The sequence below is a fragment of the Arvicanthis niloticus genome, chromosome 27 (assembly GCF_011762505.2).
Source record: "Arvicanthis niloticus isolate mArvNil1 chromosome 27, mArvNil1.pat.X, whole genome shotgun sequence".
NCBI lineage: Eukaryota > Metazoa > Chordata > Mammalia > Rodentia > Muridae > Arvicanthis > Arvicanthis niloticus.
The window spans coordinates 17,361,169-17,388,121 of record NC_133435.1 but is presented as its reverse complement, the minus strand read 5'-3'; the positions used below and the strand labels follow the sequence as shown (position 1 = coordinate 17,388,121).

The following is a 26,953-nucleotide window of genomic DNA, read 5'->3' as shown; positions in this document are numbered from 1 at the left end:
TCTTTAAAAGTCCTCATGGTAAAAACAAAACAAAGCCACCTCTCAAATACTGCCCCTTTGTTCGCTGGCATCTACCCATTTCTCGGTTCTCTCCTCAGAGGTGATCACTGTTAACAATTTGTCATGAATCTTTCTGGTTTTTATTTGCTATTTTTATGAACTTTGAGTTCAGCCCTCATTATTTGGTGTCAACAAATAGTTTAAAATGCAAATGACACTTTTGTATTTCTGAAGACCTGGGGAAAAAATCTACAAAAAAGTAACTGAAAATGTTGGTACCGAGTCTGGTGTGGTGGTGCACACCTTTAATCTCAGCACTTGGGAGGCAGAATTGGGTGGCTCTCCATGAGTTTGAGGCCAGCCTGGTCTACATAGTGAGTTCCAGTTCAGCCAAGCCTATGTAGTGAGACACTGTCTTAAAAACAAAATAGAAACAGAAAAGAAAGAAGAGAAGAGAAGAGAAGGGAAGAAGGGAAGAAGGGAAGAAGGGAAGGGAAGGGAAGAGAAAAATTGGTGGCCAAGGGGAGAGGCCTGAAGATAGTAGTCTGTGATATAAACTAGGTACTGGGTGGTGAAGATGCCACTTCTCTATGAAGTCTCAGGCTCCTTCTTGTTTTCTTTCTGTCTTTTTTTAAAAAGTTACTTCTTTAAAAATATTCCTTGTTACATTTTATTTTTTTATTCTTTGTGTTCCTTTGTGTGTGTATGTGGAGGGGGGGGCACGCGTGCCCACTTGTGGGTGAACCACAGTGCCCATGAAGAAAGAGGTCAAAAGTCAACTTGTGGGAAACAGTTCTCTCCCTGGAGCATGTGGATGTCAAGGACCAAACTCAGGTCACTGGGCTTGCTGGCCAGCACGTTTACTGGCTGAGCCATTTCACCTTCTCTGTCCTCTCTTTTTTAAAAATTTTATTTCTCATTGTCCTTCATGTTTGAGGAGGTCCCTACTCTGTCTCTCCACATCTCACAACCCACAGTATGAGGAGGTGTGCTGACCATCAGACAAGATTGGCCTAAATGTGACTGTGTGGTCACACACAAGCTTTTTTTGGCCCTACGAACTTCCATGGCCTCAGCTATGAAGTGGACAGGAAAACTCTGCATTGCTAAATGGCTATAAACATTAGATGCCTGAAGGAATTTTCTTGGTGGTCAAAGAATACTTTGTTCCCCCCTGCTTCCTGAAGCCTCCATCCTGCAAAGCTGTGTTAGAGTCGGACATACTACTTTTGAACTGCAGTTTACTGGTGATTCAAGGTTTAACTGCTGGAATTGAAAACCAGCTGAGTGGAGTGGGAAGATTCTTTGGGGCTGGAGTCACACCACCTCTGCTTGGCTTTTCAGAAATATTTCGCAAAGGGACACAGCAGGTCATGTGGTACCCTCTCCTCTTTTCCTTCCATCTAGGCTTCAGGGTAAGCCCTGCCCTCCTAGGTCAGTTTCCCTACCAGATGACAGTCAGCTTCGACTTCCTGCAATTCAGGCCATGGTTAGTGAGGCAGCTGAAGTCATCAGAGGAACTGGTAGAAGACAGAAAACAGTGTCACCTCAGTACAAGGTCTCATGACATAATTCCTTTGGCATTTCTGTGAGAATTAGAAATGGTTGTCCCCTTGGGAAAATGGGGTTTGAAGGTTCTGACCAATGGGGATGGTGGATCAAGACTTGTTAGATGTGAGCAGTGGCCGCTTTCTTCAGGATGTAGGCAGCCCCAGCTCATGCCAGGTACAGTGTGACCAGCAGATGCCAGGCTGGGATTCTGTCCCTTTGCTTTTGCTGCTGGAGTACTCAGGCTGCTGCTGGGGTCAGAGCCTGCTTAATCATACATCGGTTGCCATTAGTATTGATGTGTTAATGTGTCTTATATTCTTTTTCTCATGCCTTGCCTTCTCATCCCAGCCTCCAGAACTAAGCAATGGAGAATCTACCAAGAAGCTCCCTCAGGGTGTTGTCTACGGTGTGGTGCGAAGATCAGATCCCAATCAGCAGAAGGAAATGGTCGTGTATGGCTGGTCCACCAATCAGCTGAAAGAAGAGATGAATTACATCAGAGATGTGAGCTACTCGAGGATATTTTGCTTTCTGTTCTTTGAAGCAGTTAGAAGGGTGGAGTCAGAAGCCTGGATGGAATGTTAAGTAGGCATTTTGAAAGTCTTACTTGGGATGGAAATGTTTCTCCATTTCTTTGTGGTGATGCTAAAGGTACAGGTATCATTTTTCAACAAGTTTCTCTTGGGTGGTTGTTACAGACAGAAGGATCATGAGACCCAGGGCTCCTGCTGGGTGTGGTGTGGAGGCTCTGGGGTGGTTTTGCGTAAGATACTAGACACACATAATGTATGTGTTTGGGCAACTGTATAAACGTAGGTGTTACTAGCTACTTGTAAGAGAACCGCCAACTCAGAGAGAAATGTCTTCCTTGGAGATGAACCTGGAGGTAGGGTGGGTTCCAGGAAGGGCACAACTGGGCTCTGGGTCTGGTTTTCAGTATTTCTTTGGGGTTTTTCTTTGGCCTTAAGATTGGTTCTCTCCTACACATGTGACAATGTTTGGAGAAAGAAAATAGGACACCCACTTCTGGACAGTTTTTGAAGTTGCCCCTTACATTGCCATCCTGGCCAGGGATGGTCACACCCCATTCCACTCCAATCAGACAGGGAACATAATAGAACCTGGCAGGTTCACACCAATGATTTGGGTCGAAATGTATGTTGGGAAGTCAACCATAGCAGACAAGGTTCGGTCTAAGCCAATCAATGCAATTTATTTGTATTTAGTGTATTTCTTCTTGTCTTTCACATTGAGAAGGCTTGGGAGTGTATGAAAAAGAAAGCAAGTGGCCACCCTTTCACCATTCACCCTGTTCTGTGGCCGACATTCTGAATCATTTTCTTCAAATACTTCAATGGTGATCTATCCATTTCTTTTTGTGCTACCCAGTGTTCCCTCCATCTACATTAACCTGACTGAGGCTGCTGAGCTCAAACCTGACTAGTTAGATGAGAGAGACATGAACTGCTCTGATACCCGTGGGCCCCAAACACTGATGCATGGCTCAGTGCTGGGGGAAGCAGGTGTCAGTACTGGGCTGGAGAAGTCCCCCAGGCCTGTGAGCTCACTGCTTCTGCTTCTGCTTCCGTGTCAGATCCAGGTTCCTTTTAGTGTGCCCCTTTGTGCTCTGTAGGCCTCAGCTTATTCACTGATAGGTGGGCTCTCATCCCTGACGTCAAAGCCTCCAGCCTTGTGAGCCTCATTTGGTTTGGGGAAGATGTGCAGAGCCACGTTTTCTTAGCTATTATTGTATTATTGTTTGTTTTTGTTGTTGTTGATAACAGATGCATAGGCTGAGAGCAGATCATTGAGTGCCTGCTGTCCAAGCATGAGGACCTGAGAGTTCAGATCCCAGTATCCATGTAAAGACTGTGTGGTCACTGCCATCTATAACTCTGGCACTGGTGGGGCAGACACAGGATGATCCCTGGAGCTCACTGGCCAGCCATCATAGCTGAATAGATGAACCCCAAGTTCAGTGAGAGTCCTTACCTCAAAACATAAGGTGGAGAATGATCAAGAAAGATACCTACTATTAACTTGTGACCTTCACACATGTGCATACAGATGTATGCATACATATATATATATATAATATGTATATATAATATATATATATATATATATATATATATATATATATATATATGCCACCCACAAAACAGGTTCATGCATCACACACACATACTTACATGCACATGTGCACATGAACAAACACAAACACACACACATACACACACATACATATGCTCATTATGTATTGTAACCACTAACTAGTCTTGAACACCCCGTTATATAATCTCCTAAAGATCGTTTTTAATCATGCAAAATGCTGCATCCCAGATTTCTAAACAATGCAGGCCTTTCTCAAGGAAATATTTAGACCTTCATTTACATGTTCCATATAACATTAACTTTAGGTAACCGTATAACTTTAGAAGCAAACCTTGTAAGTAGAGCTCAGACTCCCAAATTGCCCAAGACAAACACAGCAGGTCCAGGCTAATCCTCAGCTATAAATGATATGCACTGAAATCACAGAACTGGTTCTGACCCAAAATTCCCAACCTCCGCTATGATCTGCAATACAAAGTTAATTCCTAGGTCCCGCCTTTAATGGCTGGTTTCAGATACAGCCCAGCCTGCTCATTCCTCAGTGTGTTTATGAGTTTGTTGCCCTTGCTCCCTGATGGGAGACACCCTGGCCTTGTTGGTTTCCTACACTGTTCAGTGGACGCAATACCCAGCTCAGGGTTCCACCCATTCACCTCTGGTGACAGGTAGCACATGAGCCAGCTAGGAAAGTCAAGAGTCATTCACTCCCTAGAATGGAGGGTCATGCTTTGAGCCCCACTTTCCCAATTGTTTGTGGCCAACGTAGACTCTTAGAACTCATCTGGGTAGGGGCTGGAGTGATGGCTTAGGGGTTAAGGGTTCCTGCTGAAGGGGACCCAAATTTGATTCCCAGCACCTACCTATTCCAGACAGCTCACAAGTGTCTGTAACTCCAGTTCTAGGAGATTCTACATCATCTTCTGGCTTCCATTGGTACTTGTACTTAGACACACACACACACACACACACACACACACACACACACACACACACGACTTAAAATAAATCTTAAAAACAAAAACCACAAACAAAGAAACCTCAACTGGGCACTTCTCTCTTCTCCTAATCTCTACCAATATCCATTTTAAAATAAAATGTACCTCAGTATTAGAGTTCTTACCTGGCAAGCATGAGGCCTTGAGTTCAAATCTCTAGTACAACAAAGAGAAAACAAAACCTTGAAAGCAAAACGGGGTGTTTCTTACACAAATATGCCTTCAGTATTGAACTTTCCAGCACGGCTCCTAAACATTGACAAACCAGACTGGGTCCATTCAGCCATTGGGAAGCCCGACTGCTTGGAGTTTGCCTGGAGGAAACTCCCTCAAGACTTCTTGAACTTTACCAAACATCTAAGAAGATTGGGAAACAGGGCTGTGTATCAGCTTCCCACTTAACACTCTTTTGATAGACACCCACAGTCCAGACTTGCACAGTGCTTGCATGAGTGAGGGTTTGAGGACCACTTTCCTCCTGGTTATACCCGCTGTGTGTTCTGTGGGTAATTACTGAGAAACTGACATCTGAATTTATGGCCCCTTCAGGCCTCGCATTTTTCCACTCACATTCTAGACATTTAATTGCTTTTTGGCATTGGGGGCCGAGAGAGAATTAGAGGTTGCTGCTTGCTTTGGAGTGTTTTCATCCTCAAAGCCATGTGTATACAGTCGATTAGTTAAAAACTTCCTGCTTGTAGAGACATATGATTGGGAAGGGTAAATTTTGTTCAAACAGGGTTTGAGGGTGATAGGTGAGTCTTAACAAAGTCAACTGGGCATCCTCCAGCTTACTGTTTGGATAACGTAATATCTGTTAGTCCTTATCTTCATATTTGATACACATTATTGTTTTTATACTTTCCATTTTTCTAACTAGATGTTAAGAGTGATCTTGTCACTTAATTTGTTACATGTCTTATTCTTAAGGTGATTTCTTTTTTGTGTGTGTGTGTGTGAGTCTTTCTCTTATTACTAAAGTTTCCAGTATCTTTCACGAATGCATTATAACTTGAGTTCTAACTAGCATGTTTGTGGCTGCAGGTGAGGGCCACATTGGAGAAAGTGAGGGAGCGGATGTACGGAGACTATGACCAGATGAGACAGAAGATCCAACAGCTCACCCAAGACCTGTCGGTGAGTTCATACTCAGCACTCCAGGACTGCTGGACTTTCTGCATACCCACCAGTGGCTCAATAATGAATGGTGATTTCTAATGTAGTTTAAAGCTTAGGCCTCTAGCTGGGACAGTCTCCCAGCTACTGTCTAAACTTAACCTAACTATTCTAGCACTATGACTTGCCACATGGCTGGCTCTCTACCTCTCTGCTCTGGTCTGTCTGTTCCCTCCAGTCTTCTTCGAATCTCCCAGAGTCCCTCTCTGCCTGGAAGTTCCACCCTTGTACTTCCTGTACCAGCTATTGGCTGTCAGCCCTTTATTACAACCAATCAGCAGCAAGACAACACCTGAACATCTCATAGATTGCCTAAGACATTGAGGGGTTGTTACATGCTGGTGAGAGGTCATACAAAAACGATAGTACCAAAATCCTGCCAGCATTTAGCGCTCTGAATTCCACAGAATTAACAACTGAAAATACAGAGACACATCTTAATATAATGTAAGGAAGGCCACCCCAACTCTGAGGCCATGAGAGAATGGCAGAGCTTGGGGCCTGTGCTCAGTGGCCTGGAAATGTTTGAATAGCTCATGCTTTTTATGAATGGAGTCATACTTTAAAGGAACTGAGAGGACATCTTTTAAGTAACAGATTCAACTTGATTACTCAAAGGAAAATGTCTAATAATCTTTTTTTACATTTGTATTACAACTCTTAACTACTGAGCTATCTCTCCAGCCCTTACCTAGATGAATTCTAGTTAAAGGCCTTTTAAAAAGCATTTTTAAAAAAATGCTTTACTCTTTTTTTTTTCTTTCGTAGTCTAGTGTGGCCCCAAAGTCACATGACCTTGAACTCCTCATTCTCCTGTTTTCACCTCCCCAGTGAAGAGATTATAGGTGTGCACCACTGTGCCTGGCTTACCCAGTGCTGAGGAGCAAACCCAAGGCTTTGTGTATTCTCTGCCAACTGAACTACATTCCCAGCCCTCAGATTCTATCCTTAAGAATGTATTGTACAGACAAGCTCCAGCACATGCAAAACGACTCATGGTTAAAATAATGTTTTTTTTAAAGATGATTTGTGATAGTTTTTTTAAAAATGGAAATTGAAATACACACCAAGAAAAAAAAGTATGTTTTCTCTCTCTTGGCAATACTTCATTGACGATGTCAGCTCTCACTCCAGATGTTGGTTTGTAATCTATAGTTTTACTGTAAATATTACTTAAGTTGATGTGGCTACTCTCAGAAGATTTTCTTTTCCCTGGAGTCTGTGGGTGTGGATTGGTTTGGAGTGACTGTTTTTCTCTCTCTAGGTTTCCCATGCTCAGCAAGACTACCTAGACAGTCACATTCAAGCCCAGGCATCGGCCCTGGATAGTTTCAATGCCATGAACTTGGCGTTGGCATCGGACTCTGTTGGCTTACAGGTATCCTTCTGCTTCTCCTGAGCTAGGAACCTTCTCTTACATGTCAGTCAATCTTAACCAGGAGTGGGGTTAAGAAAAGTCACAGAATTCTCTGGTCAGTCATGGTTCTTTAGGCACAGTCACAGTAAAGGCAGTTTCTGGAAGGTGGGTAGGAAGTTGGCGGAAATGTTTCCAGCTGAGCCTCTGTCAGGTGCTCATGTGCCTCTGTCCGATGCCCATGAGTCTCTGTTAGTGGGGTTTTAGGCTCAGCTCCAGGATGGAGATGTCTCCTGCTCCCTGGATCCTCAGTGTGTCTGTCTACACAACAACATCAACTACCTTCTCCTTGTAGCTCTGGTGCTTCAGGGAGTTCCACTTGGTTACAGAAAAGACATATTTATCCGAAGAAAGGATGTAACTTTCACAAGAAGGATCTCTCATAGCAAGCACATTTTCTTGAGTTAGAATGATTTGACATTGAAAAGAATCATGTGTTCCAGAGAATGAAGACATTTTTAGTAGACACACATTCTTAATTGAGACATGCTACCAGAGATTAGCTCAGAGCTAACCATTAAAAGCCTTTCAATCTTTATGTTTCCAATGACATGGTCCCCTGACCAGCATGCAAGTTCATTTATAGATGTTCAAAGGAAGCCTCTGGTCTCAGTTTTCAAATACACAAGCAGTCGTTCCTGCCACTCTCCGAGTTTATTTGGCTTATTTTTTCATAGCCTCTTAAAAATTCAGCCCACTCATTTTTAATCCTTTCTGGTCCCATGTAAATAGTTTTGTGGATAAGCAAACAGATCGGCATACTGGGCTTTTCCACTTCCCATAGAACTTAGTATTCATCAACCACAGCTAATGGAATCCCAGAGGCAGCACAGCTTGGTCAGCTTCCAGCAGTGGGTGGGACAGGGCTGTGTTTGGGTTTGTTTGGGATGCCCATTTCTGGCTGGGCCACAGTCCCATGCTTTTCCTGGCTCCCTTTTGTATATGCCAATTTCCCCCCTGGCCTTGGGCCACATCCCTGGTTTTTTCAGGAGCCCTTTGTTCCCATCTTCCTATCATGAAGGGGACTTGCCAAGGTTCTCTTTCCCTTCCTCTTAGAAACTATTTCACTCCCCATCCTACAGAGAGGGCTTTGCCCTACCTGAGTTTAGACCTGCTGGTGTCTGCACTGTGTTTCTGGATTCTCTTCCTAGAAAAAAAAGGTGTATTTAATTCTTCTCATGTGACATTTAGCTGACAATCTAAGCATTTATCCCCTCTCCCATAGGTCTCTTATTAGAGCAAGTGTTAGTCCTAACCCAATGATCCTTAGTTACTTAGTTCCAGGCTACAAAAAACTAGAAGACTACACCATTGGCCGTATCTGAAGGTCATTGGCTTCTTAGTTGTGTGAGATCCCAGCCTCTGCCACCCATCCCGTCTGCTTGCTTGTTATTATTGACAGAGACCAGACTCTTGGCTTTAGACAAGACTGTGGGTAAACTGAGACCAGCAGAGATCAGTGACCTGACATTAAGTCTGCTATAGACAGACAGAATTAGATGAATCTTGTCTCCTGGTCAAGGCTAAGTGTTTGCATATCCATTTTCTCCCAGAAAGACTTGAACATTAGGCTAGATGTCTCCTGAAGTTCCTGGAAGTTTCTGATGGCTTCAGTGTTTCCTTTGATACCTTCTGCCCTCCGATGACAGTTTCTAAAGTGATACAGGTGTTTTTAGGATTGTTAAGTATATAGTTCAGTGAGGGATGGGGAGTTTTCAGAGGCCATCCATCCTTCAGAGAGGACAGAGGAGATAACACACTCCATCTGGTCTGAGTCTTGCAATCTGATGTGGTAGATCATGCCCACATCCCAGTGTCCAGTGGTGAGAGTCTGGGAAATATGGGCATCATTTCTCTCTAATTAGGTAGAGATGGAAACGATAAACAGCAGAATTATTAATTTAATTAGTTCTGCTCACCTGGGTGTCCAGGAGCAGCAGACAGTCAAAAGCATCTTCCCTTTTCCCCTAGACATGGTCTCATGAAGCTGAGGCTAGCTTCAAACTCACTATGTAGCCCAGGATGACCTTGAATTTGAACTTCCTGACTACTTAAGTAAGCCACCATGCATCATGAATGTAATGCTGGGGGTGGAACCCTGGGCTGTGTGCTTGCTGGGTTCCCTACTTTGCTTTCTATTGCTGTTATAATACATCCCAACCGAAAGCAACTTGAGGAGAGGAAAAGGAATGGTTTGGTTTGGCTTATACTTCTATATCACAGTTTATCATCAAAAGAAGTCAGGGCAGGAACTTAAACAGGACAGGATCCTGGAGGCAGGATCTGATGCAGAGGCCATGGAGGGACAGTGCTCACTGGCTCGCTCAGCCTGCTTTCTTCTATAACTCAGGACCACCTGCCCAGGGGCAGCACAGCCCACAGTGAGCTGGGTATCCTCACATCGGTTATCAGATGAGAAAAACTCCCCACAGGTTTGCCCACCCACCAATCTGATGGAGACATTTTCTCAATTGAGGTTCCCCTTTTCCAGAGGACCCTGGCTTGTGTCACGTTGACAAACCAGCCCACCAGCTAAGCACTCTACCATCTGAGCCATCTCCCCAGACCCGTAACAGGCTTCTGACACTTGTCAGGCAATGTTGTTGTTGAACTTTATCTTTAGTCTATAAAATACTTTGGTTTTGCTTCATTATAAAAAACTATGGGAAAGCTGGGGAAACAATAAAATAAATCTCAATTCTGTTATGTAGTGAAGGCTATCATGGGTTTGGATTTATGAATGGGATTGGCCTGTGTTTACTGCTTTACACCTGTCCCCCACCCCATGTGACATGATATCATTACGAGCATTTATTTTCCCTGGGAAAGATTCCATTCGATTCATCTTCCCATCCTAAGCAGTGTGTGGTCTAACAGTCCACAGCTGCTGGGGATTGTAGGGAAGGCTGTGGTCCACTTAACCACCGTGGGGATCCCCGGACCCCGACTCGAGAGATATTGCAGCACGAGATGGAGTGGGATGCTGCCGTGTGTGTTCTCACACCCCTGGATCTTTGCTTTTAATTTTCACCCAAATAGAAAACCCTTGTGGACGTGACTTTGGAAAACAGCGACATCAAGGATCAAATCAGACATTTGCAGCAGACCTATGAAGCGTCCATGGACAAGCTGCGAGAGAAGCAGAGGCAGCTAGAGGCCGCTCAAGTGGAAAGCCAGCTGCTGAAGATGAGGGTAAGGCAGCCGACCTTCCCCGCTGGCCTCTCTTCTCTCTGCCCTTCAGGTCTTCATCTCTGTTTCTCCATTCTCTTTCTCATCAGAGTCTCTCACAGGCATGGTCTGAAGGCACCGAGGAGGTGTCTGTTCACAGTTCCCTGCCTAGAGTTGGGGTACTGCACGAACACTCCTTAGGGGCATGCCTTTCTAACTACATGGCTAACTACGGTAGCCTCAAGGTGTTCCTAGAAGCACCATGACATTATGGTTATGCTATTGGGAAGGCCAGTGGGGTGTGGGGTACTTCCTGGGATATACTCAGGAGCTTTGAAGGGCTCTCCCTCCACCATGTGTATGCTCTTTAACGTCCCAAAGACTGCCCCTGCCCTACACATGCACACACCCCACAAAGATCTGTCCCTCTTGACTACTGGGCTGCGTGCATGCCTAAGCTAGACTTCTAAAATGTTGAAGTCCCGTGTGGGCCCTCCCCAAGTTTTTACCCTGTGGGTTTTTTTTTTAAAGCACCTATTACATAATGGTTTCCATATGACATTTCCATACATGTATCCAACATATATCAAATGGTCACATCTCTGCCCTCATTACTCTTTTCTGATCCCTGTCCTCAGCTCTCATGGATCACCTTTCTTGTCCCAGCTAATCCCCATTTGGCTTTTATGTCTTTTTGTGTGCGTGAGTGTAATTAGGTTTACATACAGGAGTATAGGTGAGGGATTATTTATGGGAGCACATGCAAGCAACAACTACACCACTGAAGAAAACTTCTCTCTTTCCCAGCTACTATCAACTGCCTGCAAGAAAGGGTGGGGCTTCATAGGTCCTTCCTCCAAGACTGTGGTTTTCAAACTGTGTTCTGCACAGCCTTAAGCAATTCTGTAGATCATGTATAACTTATCACATAAACCAGAGTATGCCAGTGAAGAGTGGAGGTGCTAATAACCCAGTCAGGAAAAGCATCTGGCAGTGCATCCTTCCCTGTGGCTGCCATGTTGTTACTGCCACCCTGGGGTTAGGCTTTGGCAGTATAACAGCCCTTTTTTGGTCTCTCTCCAAATATGACAACTCTTTCTGTTTTTATTATTTTTTAAATATGTGTTTATATGTGTATCTGAATGTGGGTTTGTGCACCTGAGTGTAGTGCCCACAGAGGCCAGAAGAGGGCATCAGATTGCACAGAGCTGGAGTCACAGGTGATTATGAGCCCATTGATGTGGGGACTGGGAACTGAACTCAGATTCTTTGGAAGATCAACAAGTCCTCTTAACCGCTGAGCCATCTCTTCTGTGTTAGGTCAGCTGTTTCCTTTACGATTTTATACATTCTATTCCAAAATTTTAATTTTGAAAATAAAAAAAAACATATATATATATATATATATATATATATATATATATATATAAATTATACATATTATTGTTGTTGTTGTGGAAGTAGTCAGAAGTTCCTGAATTAAACCCTTGTGCATCTATTCACCCCACAAGCACTTATTTTTTATTTATTGTTTTGAAAATTAAAAAAAAAACATATATATACATATACATATATATATATGTTGTTGTTGTTGTGGAAGTAGTCAGAAGTTCCTGAATTAAACCCTTGTGCATCTATTCACCCCACAAGCACTTATTGAGCACCTGCTGTTTGGATCTGTCCTGTCTCTGGGATGGTGTCACCAGGCATGACAAGGTGGCCTGAAAGTCCAGATCCCCCGTGTCCAGCCTATAGAGGCCTGTTTTAGAAACTGATGCTGAGTTTGGTCCTGACCACTAGAGCTTAAAAGGTTTCTCTTCACTCTCTCCCTTATTTTTCAAATACATTTTCAAATCCTTCAAATTAAAATATGAAACAAGTTCCAGGGACTTAAGGGCCCTCGTGTGACTGGAGTGCAGCATGAACAGGCTTCAGGCACAGCTCTTCTCCACGGCACCTGTGTAGTAGAAATGGTGTGTGGGTTCGCCTGGGTTCTAAGTTAACAATAACCTTTACTCAGGAATTTCCATCCTGAGTATTTACCCAGCGATGACCATCCAAGGGCATCAAGAAGGATTGTCACGTCTTTGGAATAAATACCATGCAACTCATTAAGGCCTTAGGGTACCTCCCTTCTCAGAGGGGAGGCGCTCCAAAGCTCAGGTACCTTACTTAGTCAAAGCCCGAGAGGAGGGGCAAGAGTACACCTGAAGCAGCAGCAGCAGCAGCAGCAGCAGCAGCAGCATGGGATCAGTGGTGTGAGGTCTTTATCAAAGGCCAGAAAGGAGACACCATCTCTAGAGATCCACCCCACCCACCCCAGCTCCAAAGATTCTCTCAAGATGCACCAGCTCAGCTCCAGCTGGCCACTAAAGGCTCCCAGCCCAGTGGCCCAATAGGCCAAGATGCTTCCAAAGACAGCAGTTTGGAAAGCATGCAGTGTGGGAATGAGGGGTGCAGCTTTTTTTATTTGTGTTTAACTAGGTCTGACTTAGAGATGCGGTTGTTCAGTGCCATGAATGGGATCGACTGGAGAACTCTCTTTACAACAGTTAAGCTGTGAATGGTGTGCATATACATTGCATGTGTGTGTGAGTGTGGGTATAAGTCAGAGAGCAACTTCAAAAGTAGTTGCTCAGAAGCTGTCCATCCTCTGAGACACAGTCTCCCACTGGAACCCAGGGCTTGCCGTTTGTAGCCGGCTGGCCAGTGAGCCCCAGGGATCATCTGACTGTTTCTGACTACTACTCAGTGCTGGAAGTTACGAGTCTGTGCCACCACAAGTTGCTCTTTCCTTTCCCTTCTTTTCTTTCTTTCTCCCTTCTTTTTTTTTTTTAATGAGTTCTGGAAAAAACTTTACCAACTGAGACCATCTCCCCAGCACTAAGAAGTGACTTACCTTCTGAAATATTAATCCTCTGAAACACCTTGTCTCAATTATCCTAAGTAACTTAGTGTACAGTGCCATCTTTTATTGGTATATTTTCTCTCTCTCTCTCTCTCTCTCTCTCTCTCTCTCTCTCTCTCTGTCCCTCCCTCCCTCCCTCTCCCTTCCTCCCTCCCTTTCCCTTCTTCCCTCCCTCTCCCTCCCTCCTTCCTTCCCTTCCTTCCTCTCTCCCTTTATACTTTTCTTCCTTTCTCCCTCTGTCCTCCTCTCTGTACCCTCCTGCCTGGTGCTTCTCTCTACAGAAGACCCCTGGGGGTTCATGCTCTGACCTCCGTGTGTAGAGAGGCCAGAGAGGTAAGGTACAGGATGCAGTTCTGCAATGAAATTCTTTGCAGGTGGAGTCATCGCAAGAAGCCAACGCTGAGGTGATGCGGGAGATGACGAGAAAGCTGTACAGCCAGTATGAGGAGAAACTGCAGGAGGCACAGCGCAAGCACAGTGCAGAGAAGGAGGTGCTCCTGGTACGTGTGTGCTGCCTAAAACAGAAGGCACGAGGCATGGCTAGCAGGCTTAGTAGGAAGGTTTTTCCTTGAAGGGAGTCATGAGGTTGGGTGAAAAGAAGAATCGGGATTCATTCATTCATTCATTCATTCATTCATATGTATGTATGCCATGTGTGTTACATGCGTGTGTGCACTGTGCACACAGGTGCCCTTGCTCATGTGTACCCTTATGGAGGTGAGAAGTTGATGCTGGTATTGTGCCTCTGCCATTCTCCACCTTTATTAATTTATTTTGAAACAGAGTCTTCCACTGAACCCAGAGTTTGCTCTTTAGTCTAGGCTGCTGGCCAGCCATTTCCCAGGATTCCCCAGCCCTTTGGCCGTGTGTTAGTTTCCACAGTGCTAGGGTCCCAGGCATGCACTATCATGCCCAGCTTTTACTTGCATGCTGGGGATCTGAACTCAGGTCTTCATGCTTGCACAGAAAGCTCTTCACCCAGTGAGCTATCTCCCTGGCCCAGGAAATTTATTTGAGTATTCATTTGCTCTCATTTTTTCTCCTTCTGGAATAACCCAATGTCTGTGTCTCAGAATATACATTTCTTCAGCTCGTAGGACCATTCACCAGCATCCAGGGGGATCCTGTGTTTGTCTGCTTAGTCCATTTGTTCCTCCTTCTGAAACCTCCCACTTCCCCATCCTGTATAATGCCATCCCTCCCCACTGTCCTTGAAAGCTCCACCCTCCCCATCTTGAGCTCTGCCTTCTCCCTTCCTCCTCCTGGCTGGAATTGCACTGTGCCCCTGTCTAGAAGGGAGCTCACATCGAGGCCTCTCTCGGACAAGACGAATTCTCTGAAGAAGTCCCTTGTCCCCGTCCCTGTTCCCCACCCTGTTCTTACCACACTGTCTGGTTTATCTGTATCCTTGAAGGTTTAATCAATGCACCAGATCTTTGTGGTTTTTATTTTTTTGTTTTCCCCTGTAAGAATAGTTGGCACATTGCATTGTGGGAGGAAGATCTGGGAATTCATTCTACTTCAGTTGTATGTTGGCCTACACAGTGACACTTGGAACATTTGTGCAGTATTTTTTTAACCCTTCACAGGCTATTTTGTTTTGGTTTTCACCTTTGGAACATAAGCTTTCAGGACAGATAGTTACTAGACTCATTGAAAAGCCACAGGAGGGGCCAGTAAGATCACTTAGCACAGCAGTTCTCAACCTGTGGGTCGTGACCTCCTTAGGGTTTGAACATCCCTTTTACAGAGATCACATATCAGATATCCTGTATATCAGATATTTATGTTATGAGTCATAAAAGTAGCAAAATTACTGTTATAAATAATGAAAATAATTTTATAGTGGGGGTCTCCTCAACATGAGGAAGTATATTAGGGCGTCACAGCATTAGGAAGGTGGAGAACCCTAGCAGACAAAGATGCTTATCACCAAGATGATAAGCTGAGCTTGGTCTCAAAGCCCACATGATGGAAGGACAGAGCAGATGCTTAAAGCTACCTCTCACCTTCACACATCTGACCACACCCACGTGCACCCCTGACACCCGTATCCCCTCAACACACAAAACAGAATAAAATAAATGTAAAATTAAGTTAAAGAAGAATAGCTACATGACATGAAAGGTTCAGACGTGAAACCAGACTCATGACAGTTGAGTTCACTCTGTGTGAGACACACGGGTCCCAGGGCCATGCTTTCCAAGGGAGATCATGACCCAGTAAGGCACTGTCTGGAGGTAGGTGAGTCACCTTGGGTACCCAGGCCGTGCTGAGGAGAGTATGTGCCTGTTGCAGGAAGAAACCAATAGCTTTCTGAAGGCAATCGAAGAGGCCAATAAGAAGATGGAGGCAGCCGAGCTCAGCCTGGAGGAGAAAGACCAGAGGATCGGGGAGCTGGACAGGTTGATTGAACGCATGGAGAAGGTAACAGATGCAGCCTGGGCCTGATGCTCACCTGCCTGCTCCCCTGACCCCACAGTTTGCTTGAAACCTCAGTGTTGACTCTTGCCAGCCTCCCTCCCAGTTTGCAGGGAAACGCATCCCATAAGGTGGCACAGAAAGGAGCTGAACAAAGCGCTTGTCTTCCCCCCCCCACCATCTACTTGTTTGTTTCTGTAGTGCTGGCAATTGAACCCATGGCCTTGTGGATGCCAGGCAAGCCATCGCTACAAACCTGTCAGGCCAAGACCATCACAATTATTTTGATATGTTTAAAAAAAAAAAAAAGTCATGCGTAAAATTCTTTATGCAAATTAATATTGCAGCAGCTAGCTTAGTAGACGCCCCTGATGTGCTTTTTGTTTAACCTGATGAGGCAATGTGTTTGGAGTCGCCATCTGCACCCCACCCCTCATGTTTCTGGGGCAGGTTGACTTTTGCCTGGCACACTGGTACCTGAATGAAGTGTGGAGGCAAACTCTTCTGTGTGGTAGACGATGGGGCCGGGGCCTTACAGAGTTGACAAGCCAGTCTCGAGGCAGGAGCAAAAATGAAGCAGGAAGGGGAAGAGAAATGATAGGAAGAAAGGAGAGGAAGAGAGAGAGCATGGTGACATTGAGCAGCTGACAGGTGGTTTCTAGGTAGGACCAAAGCTGAGTTCAGTCTCTGGGAAATCTCTCTCTAGCTACACTGTGTTGCAGATCGCACTGACCCATCACCGATATGATGTCATTAGCGCTGAGTGCCAGACTCTGCATACCGGAAACCTCCAACCTAATGATAGAGCGAGGTCCTGTCTGGGTTTTAGATAGATCTGAGGGTGGGTTCTGGCAGCTCCCCACCTTCTCACCACCCAGGCCTTCATGCCTCTGGACCTACCTTTGCTGGCAGGGCTCCCCAAACGTGTTTTAAGGGATTTTGCTATATTAATATCTATAATGTATGTCTAATGAGATTTTAGTGATGACAGGCACTATACTTTTATTAACATTTCCCTTAAATGTTAATAAGTTAAATAAATGTTAAATTAAACTTAAATTTACACACACACACATTTATATATTCAGCAAAGTGTATGAAGCATATAGCTTGACACACATGTTTCTTATTGCTACTGAAATAAATTGCCGAAAAGTAGCTTTCAGTAATGTGAATTTATTGTTTTCAGTTCTGGAGGTGAGAAGTACCAGAGTCAAGATGTTGGCAGGGTTTTGGAAATTTGAAAAGAAAGTCCATTTCCTTGCCTTTTCTGACTCCTGGGAGCTACCTGTACTGCTTGGCTTGTGGCCCACATCCTGGTGTCAGAGTCAGCCATGCAATATCGTCTTAGCTCCTCAACTTTAACTCTACTGTTTCCTCTAGCTTGCTCCATGAGACTCTGCAGATCATTAACTATGTTTTCAAAGCTCCCTTTTCTGTGTGAGGTGGTGTGTTCGTGAGGGACGAGGACCTGGACTTCTTTGTGTTGGGAACCATTGTACCGGCCATTATGGCCCACGTATATGTTTTATAAGTGATTACTCCTGTGCAGACACACCTGGGCTGGTACATAAACCAGAATTTCAGAGCTGCTTTGCTGGATGGTTTTGAAAACAGTCAGGATTTACAATGCCGTGGGCCACTGATTTATGATACAGATTATCATTATTTAGAACTATAAGTTTTCATCAGACATGCGATCCTGGGCCGGTGCTCATGTGGTTTACAAATCCATAAGTATGTCTATGCATTGGGTGCCTATGAGTTTTGAGCACTGGCCGAGTGGATGTGTCAAACCCAGGGAGTGGTGTACAGACTTGGACAGCTGGGTGTGCCTGGTGTTCCTCTTCTGTCTAGCTCCATCTGGACTTATTGATTATGTCTATTTTAGGAACGGCATCAACTCCAGCTCCAGCTCCTTGAGCATGAGACAGAAATGTCAGGGGAGATGGCAGATTCTGACAAGAACAGGTGAGGCAAGCTGGCCTGGGTCTTAGAGCAACTCAGAGGGGTATATGCACATTGGTTTTGTGTGAGAGAGAGAGAGTGTGTGTGTGTGTGTGTGTGTGTGTGTTCTTGCACACAGAGGCCAGAGGAAGATGTCTGGTGCCCTTCCTCTTATTACTTTCTACCTCATTCTCTTGATCCAGGGTTTTTTGCTGAACCTGGACCAAGGCTGGCAGCAAGCAAAGCCCAGTCATCTTTCTGTCTCCCCTCTCCCAGCATCCACACCTATGCCTAAGTTTTTATGTGGGTGTTGGGGATTTGAATCTGGGTCTTCATGCTTGCCTAATAAGTCTTCTTACCCACTGAGCCATCTCCCCAACTCGGTGTGCACTGTTTCTGATAGCTCATTTGACTCTTGTGTTTTCATTCATGTGGTCCCCACTTAGGACAAAGCTATACATAAGTGTGGCATTGGTTGAGAGCACCCAGTGTAGATCCAGTTCCTTCAGGAGCTTGCAGACACATCTCGATGTTGGCTGTTAGTTCAGCAGGACACATCAAAAGACAGCCTCAAGCACAGAAGTCCCATCTGCATGTGTTCATAACCCTGCGTTCTCAGGATGCACCTTGTTAGTGAGATAACCCATCCACTGTGACTGATGCTGTTCGTCCTGGAAACTAATCTTTAAATGTTGCTTGTTGCCAAGCCTTGCATTGGCCTTTTGTCATGAGCCTGTAAGACCCTGGATGGAACTACAGGGGTCACACATGGTTTTCTAGACATCATGATTTTCTAAAATGGTTTTCTAAAACCAACACGATTTTCTAGAAATCAAAAGGCATAGAGAAAGGAAAGCAAGGATGGGCTGATTGGAACCCTTGGGCGAGTCACCTGACCCCCAAGGCTCTTTGCCTGTGGGCTGGAAACATTTTCTAAATGAGGAATAGTTATGTTGACCAGATGTCCCTTCCTTTGATTCACATTGTGAGGGAACTTTGACCTACTGCCCAATACACAGTATGTGCTGGGGGAAAAAAAAGTCTGGTTTCCTCTTTTTAAAATATTTATTTATTTATGTATGTATTTATTGTGCAGGTATGTATATGTGTTACAGATGTTCCATGGCATGAGTGTGGAGGTCAGAAGACAACTTTTAGGAATTAATTCTTTCCTTTCAGCATATGGGTCATGTAGGGAATCAAACTTAGATTACCATGCTTGGCAGCAACCACCTTCACCTGCTGAGCCATCTCGCTGGCCCTTCTCCTGTAACTTGAGAGTTTTCAAAGTTGTTGGGGTCCTCACTATTTTCTACTTTGGTGCTAATGAGGGACCTGGTATTGCTGGGGAATGGGACAAAGACACTGACCATTTCATGAGACATGACCAGTGTCCTGTTCTCATGACACTCAGAACACAGCCATCTGCCAGCTCCTTTGGTTAGTTTGAGCGGAGCAAAGACAGAATAATGTCGCTCAAAATATAAATCTCAGAAATGTTCTGGGGTGCAGGGTGGTGGGGCAACGAAAGGCTCTCCACATATGCCTTGATTGTTCAGTCACCGATGAGCAGAGATGTGTTCAGGCTCTTCTGGATTCCACCCTCGGTTTCAGGAACTTCCTGTGTCCTTAGACTCTCCTTCTCTCTCCCCCTAAGGTCACTGACTGCATGTTCCAGTCTGTGTTAACCCCCAAGCAGAAAGCCTCTCATGCTTCTCAGTGGAGGAAAACCTTCTTATTTTGACCCTGAAAAGTACAAACCTGTCATTATACAGAGTGAAACTGGAGAAGGGACCTGAAGGGAGGTGCTCTTTCTAGGGTGACATCTATCCTGAGTTGATCCCTAGAGACCACAGGAGAAGAGCAGATGGCTTTAGTTTGAGTTTTGGTTCTTGAATGCATCTATGAAGTGCTGTGGCAGTAGTGGTAGACTGTTTTGAGTCAGGGCTCAGAGCTCTCTTTTCTTTCTTAGGTACCAGCAGATGGAGGAGGCATCGGCCAGCCTCCGAGAGCGGATCAGACACCTGGATGACATGGTGCATTGCCAGCAGAAGAAAGTCAAGCAGATGGTTGAGGAGGTAAGCTCTGAAGAAGTCTGGGGCCCAGGACAGCTTACTGTTGTGGGGAAAGATACCATGTTAGCTCACATGTGACTTTGCCCAGGCCACTGTCACCACAGCCCAAAGGACGGCGGACATTTCTGTGTGCTGTGCGGACCAATGACTGATCCCCTCGAAGGAGGGTTTTCTCTAAAACAAAGTGTTGGTCAAGGGCAGTTCACAATGCACACACTCTCCAAGCACAGTGGCCCTAGGTGACAAAAGGTGACAGAAGGTAACCTCAGCTCAGGCTCCTGTGCATCTCCCAAGCCTGCCCTCATTTCCTGAACCAGCCACTGTGCCTTTCTCTGGGTGCACCTGTCTCTTCTGCCCCTTTTGTTCCTTTCCCATGATGCTCTGCTCCCTGTAGCCTCTTCCCTTTGCTCATCTCTTCTCTTGTTTCTCCTCCATCGTTTCTCTCTTCTGCATCCTTCCTCTCCTTAACTGTGTGTATAATATGAAAAGTTATATATTTAATCTTTTGGGAAGCTTATCATTCTATTATTTTTCTTAATGAGAAGAAAAGCAAGTAGGTTGGACATTTACTTCTCTTAAGAAGAGAAAAAATGGTTTTCCTTGGCTTAGTGGGCTCTGCCTCTCTTTCTTGTGACACTCAGTAGAGAGTCCATGTGTGTGGAAAATCCACAGCTGGCCACATGTCATTGTAGATCTTTCTTAATTTCTTAATTTTAAAAAATTGGTAGATGAAAATCAAATAGAAAAATCTGAGAGAAAAATAACAGCAGTAAAGGGGTTATAAATATCTAGGATCTAATTCTCTAACTTGAGAAATAAAATCAAATGAACTGAAAGTTTGGTTGCCAGGAAAAAAAGTATTTTTCTTTATTTAATCACTACTTTAAAATGTGTCCATTTTGTGTATGCCTGTGTATGTTTGTGTTCGTGTACATGCATATTCCATGTGTGTGGGCATGTGTGTGGAAGCTAGGAGATAATGTTAGTTTCTTTACCACAGGTATCATTGACCATATATTTGGAAACAGGGTCTTTTGCTGACTTGAAGCTTGACAGTTAGGCCAGACTGACTGGCTAGTAAGCCCCAGGGGTCCTTATTTCTACACTTCCTGGGGATGGGATTACAAGTGTGTACCGCCACACCTAGCCTGCACTGCCACACCCAGCCTGTATGGCCACACCCAGCCTGTACCACCACACCTAGCCTTTTCCATAGGTTGTGTGATCAAATTCTGATTCTCATACTTGTAAGAAAAGCACATTACCAAGTGAGCGTCTCCTCAGCTCTATCATTAAAGGAAATCATTAATATTTAAAGTATATCTACTTTCAGTAAGTTATACAGATGACAGATGAAATTAAAAGCATATCTACTTTAGCAGTCTAGGAAATGCTGGGGTGTTCTGGAGTAGGGCTAAGGCCAGGGGACTATGAGGGTGGGTGGGACACTTTATTTTATTAGATCTAGAATAAACATTCACAGTAGATAAAATCTTGTCTCCAAATGAGAAGTCCAGCCTCACTGTATTGAGTCTTGTATGATTTACACACAAGGGAGTGGGACCGCAGAAGCTGGGGAGGAGCCAGGCTGCACCTCCAAGACTCTTGCATTCATGGGGAGCACCATCAGTAACTGTGATGGGTAAGACCCCCCAGCCCCCATGGGCAGACGTGTATTTGCCTAGGGAAGGTGTCTCATCATTGCAGTGACCCTTGGCACGCCTTCTCTGCCTCTGGGTTTCCCACGTGTGTGTGTGGGGGGGGGGGTGGGGGGGTACCTTAATTTATGTAATTCTCTTTCCTCACAGTAGGGGTGTCTGCTCATATCTAGTATTAGAGACGCTCCAAGTAAGCCCCAGATTGATTGGCTTGTCTAAAAGGAGTTGAGACTGACATCAAAATCTGAGACTTTTTAAAAGACCCTTTCAGATAAGTTCAGAATGCTGTTTTATATCCTCTCTCCAGAGTATGATAAATGCTCCTAATTAAAGGGAGTGAAGGAAACATACGCATATATTTGGCTCTCAGCATCTGAGGCGTTTTGCTCTAGAACCTTCTAAGGATTCCAACATTTCTGAATGATCAAGTCTCACATATAAAATGGCAGTCTTTGTATACTCCAGGTCTAATCCTCCTATGGTTTTTTTTGTTTGTTCGTTTGCTTTTTTTTTTTTTAAGATTTATTTTTTTAAAAAAGAATTACTTGGAGAGTGAGTGCATGTGTGCCCTATATGAGGTCACTACTTGTTTCAGCCAGCAGGGGGCGTCAGACTCCCCCTGGAGCTGGAGTGTGGTTGTGAGCCACTGGAGATTGAGGTCCTCTGCAAGAGCAGCAAGTGCTCTTAACCGCTGAACTGCCTCTCGTTTCCTTTCTGTGTATTTTAAATCATTTATAGATTACTTACACTACTAAAGACAGTGTAAATTGTTGTTTTTCTGTGTTGCTTAGAGAATAAAGACGAAGGGGAAATCTGTAACATGCTCAGCACAGATCTAATTTTATTTTTTCAAATAGTTTTAATCCGCAGCTGGTTGAATCCAAGTGATTGGATCACAGAGAGCTGACCCTGCATGTGTGTGGTGTGTGTTTAAACAGGGAAGTGTGCAAAGACTGGCGGCCATTCTTTTAGTTCACATTTCCCACACAAGCTTCTCAAACTGAGTGTGGAAGTCAGCGGCTTGAAAAGGCTGGCACTGTGAGCCAGCGCTGTGAGTGGCACTAGCGCCACCTACTGGCTTCTTGGGTTTTAACAGCGAGAGGAGAGTTGTAAAAGCCTATTCTGAATTTACGATCTTTAAATCAGGAAGTAAAAATAATCAACTTTGTCCAGCTCGTTGTGGTCGCACCCACAGAAAAAAAGAAGAATAGTTAAAAATCCTTAATTATCATGGGTGTTTATGAAGATGCCTTGTTTAAAGTTAGAAATGTAGCTTAGTGTCATGGACAAGTAAGGGTGTCCAGAGAAGCCACCAGGCTGGAAGAGCTGGGAGCTGTAGGAATTCAGGGGGAACTGGGGGAACTGGGGAAGGATATGGCCAAGGAGAGGTGCTGGAGCTAACTCGTCTTAAAAACGGGTCTTGTGGAACCAGGGGAATGTTGTTCTGGTGCAAGGCCAGGCCAGAGCCACCGGGTGGCACTCTCAATGAGGAAAACATTGGGTCTCACTGTACAGACAGCATTTCTGATACTGGCTGCTCTGAGTAAGTATTTAGCACCAGATAGCAGGTGTATCCCTTACAAAGTGAGGAGGTGAGCCCGGAGCTTGCTACTGTTGCTCCAGGATTCCATGTGACCTGCAGGGATATTTGGTGGAAGTCTGCTGAGTTTGACAAATGTTCTTTATTTTATTATTTCTTAGTGTGTGTGTGTGTGTGTGTGTGTACAGATGCATACACACTTGCCAGAAGACACGTGTGGAGGTCAGAGGATATCTCTATGGAGTTGGTTTTCTCCTTCCACCTTTACACAGGTTCCAGGGATCAAACCCAGGTGGCCTGGCTTACACAGCAAGTGCCTTTATCCACAGAGCCATCTCACCAGCTCCAGATGTTCTTAGATAAAGAACCATCTTTTTTTAGACTGTGTCTGTTACTGTAATCTCAGCTTTGTCATTCCTTTACATAAAGAGGGTCCACACATACACACACACTTCAAAGGGAATAAGAGACCATTCATTCTGGAGCCAGACTTGAATGACCATGGTCTGGAAACATGCATTTAGGGTACCCCAAATGCCATGTTCCAAAGACGATGTTGTGAAGTCTCTATAGTTACAGAACAAAAGGAAGTCCTGAATCAAGGCACTTTTCAAATACATCGTTAGAAGCATCGGCAGGCAGAGAAGTCTCTATTACATGTCGTAGGTACTGTCTGATTATACTCTTAGCTTTGGGTGGTTGACTACTAATGGCCTATTAAATTAATATACTTCAGAAGGTGTCACATGACAGTCACAAAGATATTAGGTCAGACACAGCTGGGCAATTAATAACAGCCCAAGATAATTTGCCTCTGGATCTGCGACATTCCTATTGTCCACAATCAGCAAGTTCTCATCAGTCACCCAGCCTTGTAGACTCCTTAACACAGGTGTGGTTTTTTTTTTTTTTTTCTGAGAACTTCCCTTCATTGTAACAGAATCAACAAAGTCACAAGTCAATCACCAGGTCACTGAGGCCTCGTTTTGAAAACTGCTGACTGAATTAGTCACCAAGGAATGCTGAATTCCCACTTCAGTGGAGAAGTGTATTTTTATCTGTCAACACCTGGTACACAAGGGAGAGGCACATTTGAGCTAGTCTAGGGGCAGCCTGTGGGTGCAGCCGGGGACATTTTTTTCTCCTTCCCTTGAAGCCCAAAGGTTTGTCTGTGCCACAACTTCACCTTTCCCAAGGCTGGGACTCCTTGGTGATGTCTCCTGCTATTTTTTTTTTTTTTTTTTGGTGGTGGTGGGGGGAGTTCTATTTTGGTGATAGTGGCTTTGATGAAAGCTGTCAGTGGGGGCTAATCACCCCCCCCAACCCAACTGTCACTACTGAGTCTCTTAAATACCTTTTACATTAAGCAATATATTCTCCTCACCTCCATAGGACATCACTTTTAAGAACATTGATCAAAATTAAGGTGGATGTCCCGGCTTTCTCTGTCTTTGAGTCAGTGAAGACTTGGCCTCCGTTGTATGGAGCAGTCAGGGCTTGTGCCGACATCCTCAGTTGTTTTCCAGTTTACTATTAAGCAAGCATCATTTCTTTCTTTCTTTTTTTTTTTTTCTCACCCTCTTTTGCGATACATTTTTCTTGGTCTGTGTATGTATGTGTGTGTGCTTGTGCATATGAACACATGTGTGCCTGTCAAAGGCCAAGGTTGATGCCATGTGTCTTTCTTGTTTGCTCTTCACTGTGTTACCAAGGCAGGGTCTGTCACCAGACTGGAGCTCACTGATACAGCCAGTCTCGCTAGCCAGCTTGCCCTGGGATCTCCTCTTCCCACCCCCCCAGTCATTAGGATTATAGGTGGCCATCACACCCACCTGAACTTTTTATGGGGAGGCTGGGAAATCAGTCTCAGGTCCTTGCACTTGTGCAGAGATGACTTTTTCCACTGGGCATCTCCCTGGGCACCAACAGAGCTGTTTGTTTAAAGTGAGAAGATAGAAAGAGTGCTGTTCCCCTGCCTGCTTCTCCACCTTGCTGGGTACTAGAATCACTGGGGGAGCTTTAGAAACAACTTCAAAGCTGGCAGATGCTGGTGGGAGCAGGTTGGGTATTGGGTTCTTGTGTGTGTGTATGTGTGTGTGTGTGTGTGTGTGTGTGTGTGTGTAAGGGTGAGTGTGTGTGAATTCTGTAAGTATGTGCATCTGTGTGCATCTGTATGAGTATGTATATGCATGTATGCATGTGTTGTATGAGAGTGTGTGTGTGTCTAGTACCCAGCAGACTGGCCTTCCTTATAGAGTTTCATGTTGTCAGAGTATCTGACCATCCTCCTTTAGAAGCTCCTGTACCCAGTGGCAAGCTGGCAATGAACCTAGTTCAGGGCAGCATCATAGAAGAAAAGCCTAGGAACTAGCAACCAGGGCCAAAAGCAGGGAATTTAAAAACCAGGCCATCTCTCCCTTCTAGCCTAGACTCTGGGTCCTGGCAGCATCCTGATGCATTGTGATAACATGCACTAGAGTTGGTGTTCATGGTGTAAGAGTGCCCCATAGGTAACAGGGATCCATCAGATTCACAGGTGTGTCCAACATTTTGACATTGCAGCACAGTGTTATTGACAAAGCCATGTTCAAGAACCAAAAAGAAAGGAAGGAAGGAAGGAAGCTCATCTTGTATATTACATACATTTATGGTTTTGTGTTGAGCCACATTTGTAGCTGGTGTCTTAGCTTCATGAGGCCTGTGGGCTGTGGGCAGAGCTGTGTGAAAGGCTTTGCCAGTAGAGAGTGAGGTTAGTTGTTAAACAGAAAACAGAGAATGTATGTACACACAGGCTTGCCCTGTGGGTATGCAGGAGCTTTCCCTTTGTTTGCATGGAGCTGTCCTTGACTTAGTTTAAAGCAGTGGCCCCCAACCTTCCCAACACTGTGCCCTTTAATACAGTCCCTCATGTTGTGGTGACCCCAACCAGAACATTATTTTGTTGCAACTTCATAACTGTTAATTTTGCTACTTTTGCGAATCTTAATGTAAATATTTGATATGCAGGATATCTGATATGCAACCCCTGTAAAAGGGTCATTTGATCCCCAAAGGGGTTGCATCCCATGGGTTGAGAATCACATGGCTACACTGGCCTGCGTCAGTGAACAACAGAGTGTGATGCTTTTATTAGCAGGGCCTGCCTCTTACATGGAAACCAAAGCAGGATGTTTGCGATTCCCAATGGAATGACTTTCAGCTCATCACCTCTGACATTTTGCAGAGCAACAGTGCCATGACCTTGGGGGGCCAAGTCCTCTCGGAATAACTTGTCTGAGGATGAAATGTTAAGTTTCTGGCTCTTAAACCAGTTGGTAGAGCGATTTCCCTTCTGTCTGTATAAAGCAAGCTTCTGAACTGGCCCCCCCCCCCCCCACAGGCTGCAAGTCCACATACACCTCCTGCAGTCAGAGACCCTTAGGATCATATGTAAGGCGTGGGGCCTAGAAGACATCCATAAACTTGAACTTCAGAATCAAGCAGACCCGGGTTTACCAGTTGTGGGACTTTAAAAACTTACTCATTGGGCTGGAGAGATGGCTCAGTGGTTAAGAGCACTAGCTGCTCTCCCAGAGGTCCTGAGTTCAATTCCCAGTAACCACATGATGGCTCACAACCATCTGCAATGGGATCTGATGCCCTCTTCTGGTGTGTCTGAAGACAGCAACAGTATACTCATGTTGGGATCTAATGGCCTCTTCTAGTGTGTCTGAAGACAGCAACAGGGTACTCACATATATAAGTAAATAACTCTTAAAAAAAAAAAAAACTTACTCATTTCCCTTTGTGAAAAATAGAATTAATAAGAGTGTCTACCTGAGAGTGTTTTGTGGACTAGAATTAAGTGTGTGTGTGTGTGTGTGTGTATACATATATATGAGATTTTATCTATCGATCTATATTTCACTTATTATGTTTATTGAAACAACATGGAAAATACCTAATGAATAGTAGCTACTACTAACATTACTGCTCTCAATAAATG

General features: G+C 44.6%; 1 protein-coding gene across 2 annotated transcripts in view; it reads left to right on the top strand.

Annotated features, from left to right (window-relative positions):
* Nucleotides 1-26,953, top strand: part of Myzap (myocardial zonula adherens protein) — an 88,648-nt gene that overhangs the window by 25,250 nt on the left and 36,445 nt on the right. For both annotated transcript variants that reach the window (XM_076926237.1, XM_076926238.1), the window contains exons 3-10: nt 1,900-2,055; nt 5,706-5,798; nt 7,102-7,215; nt 10,291-10,443; nt 13,702-13,827; nt 15,626-15,754; nt 17,640-17,719; nt 19,668-19,773. In XM_076926237.1, the coding sequence (XP_076782352.1) occupies nt 1,900-2,055; nt 5,706-5,798; nt 7,102-7,215; nt 10,291-10,443; nt 13,702-13,827; nt 15,626-15,754; nt 17,640-17,719; nt 19,668-19,773 (957 nt within the window). The remainder of the gene's footprint in view (nt 1-1,899; nt 2,056-5,705; nt 5,799-7,101; nt 7,216-10,290; nt 10,444-13,701; nt 13,828-15,625; nt 15,755-17,639; nt 17,720-19,667; nt 19,774-26,953) is intronic.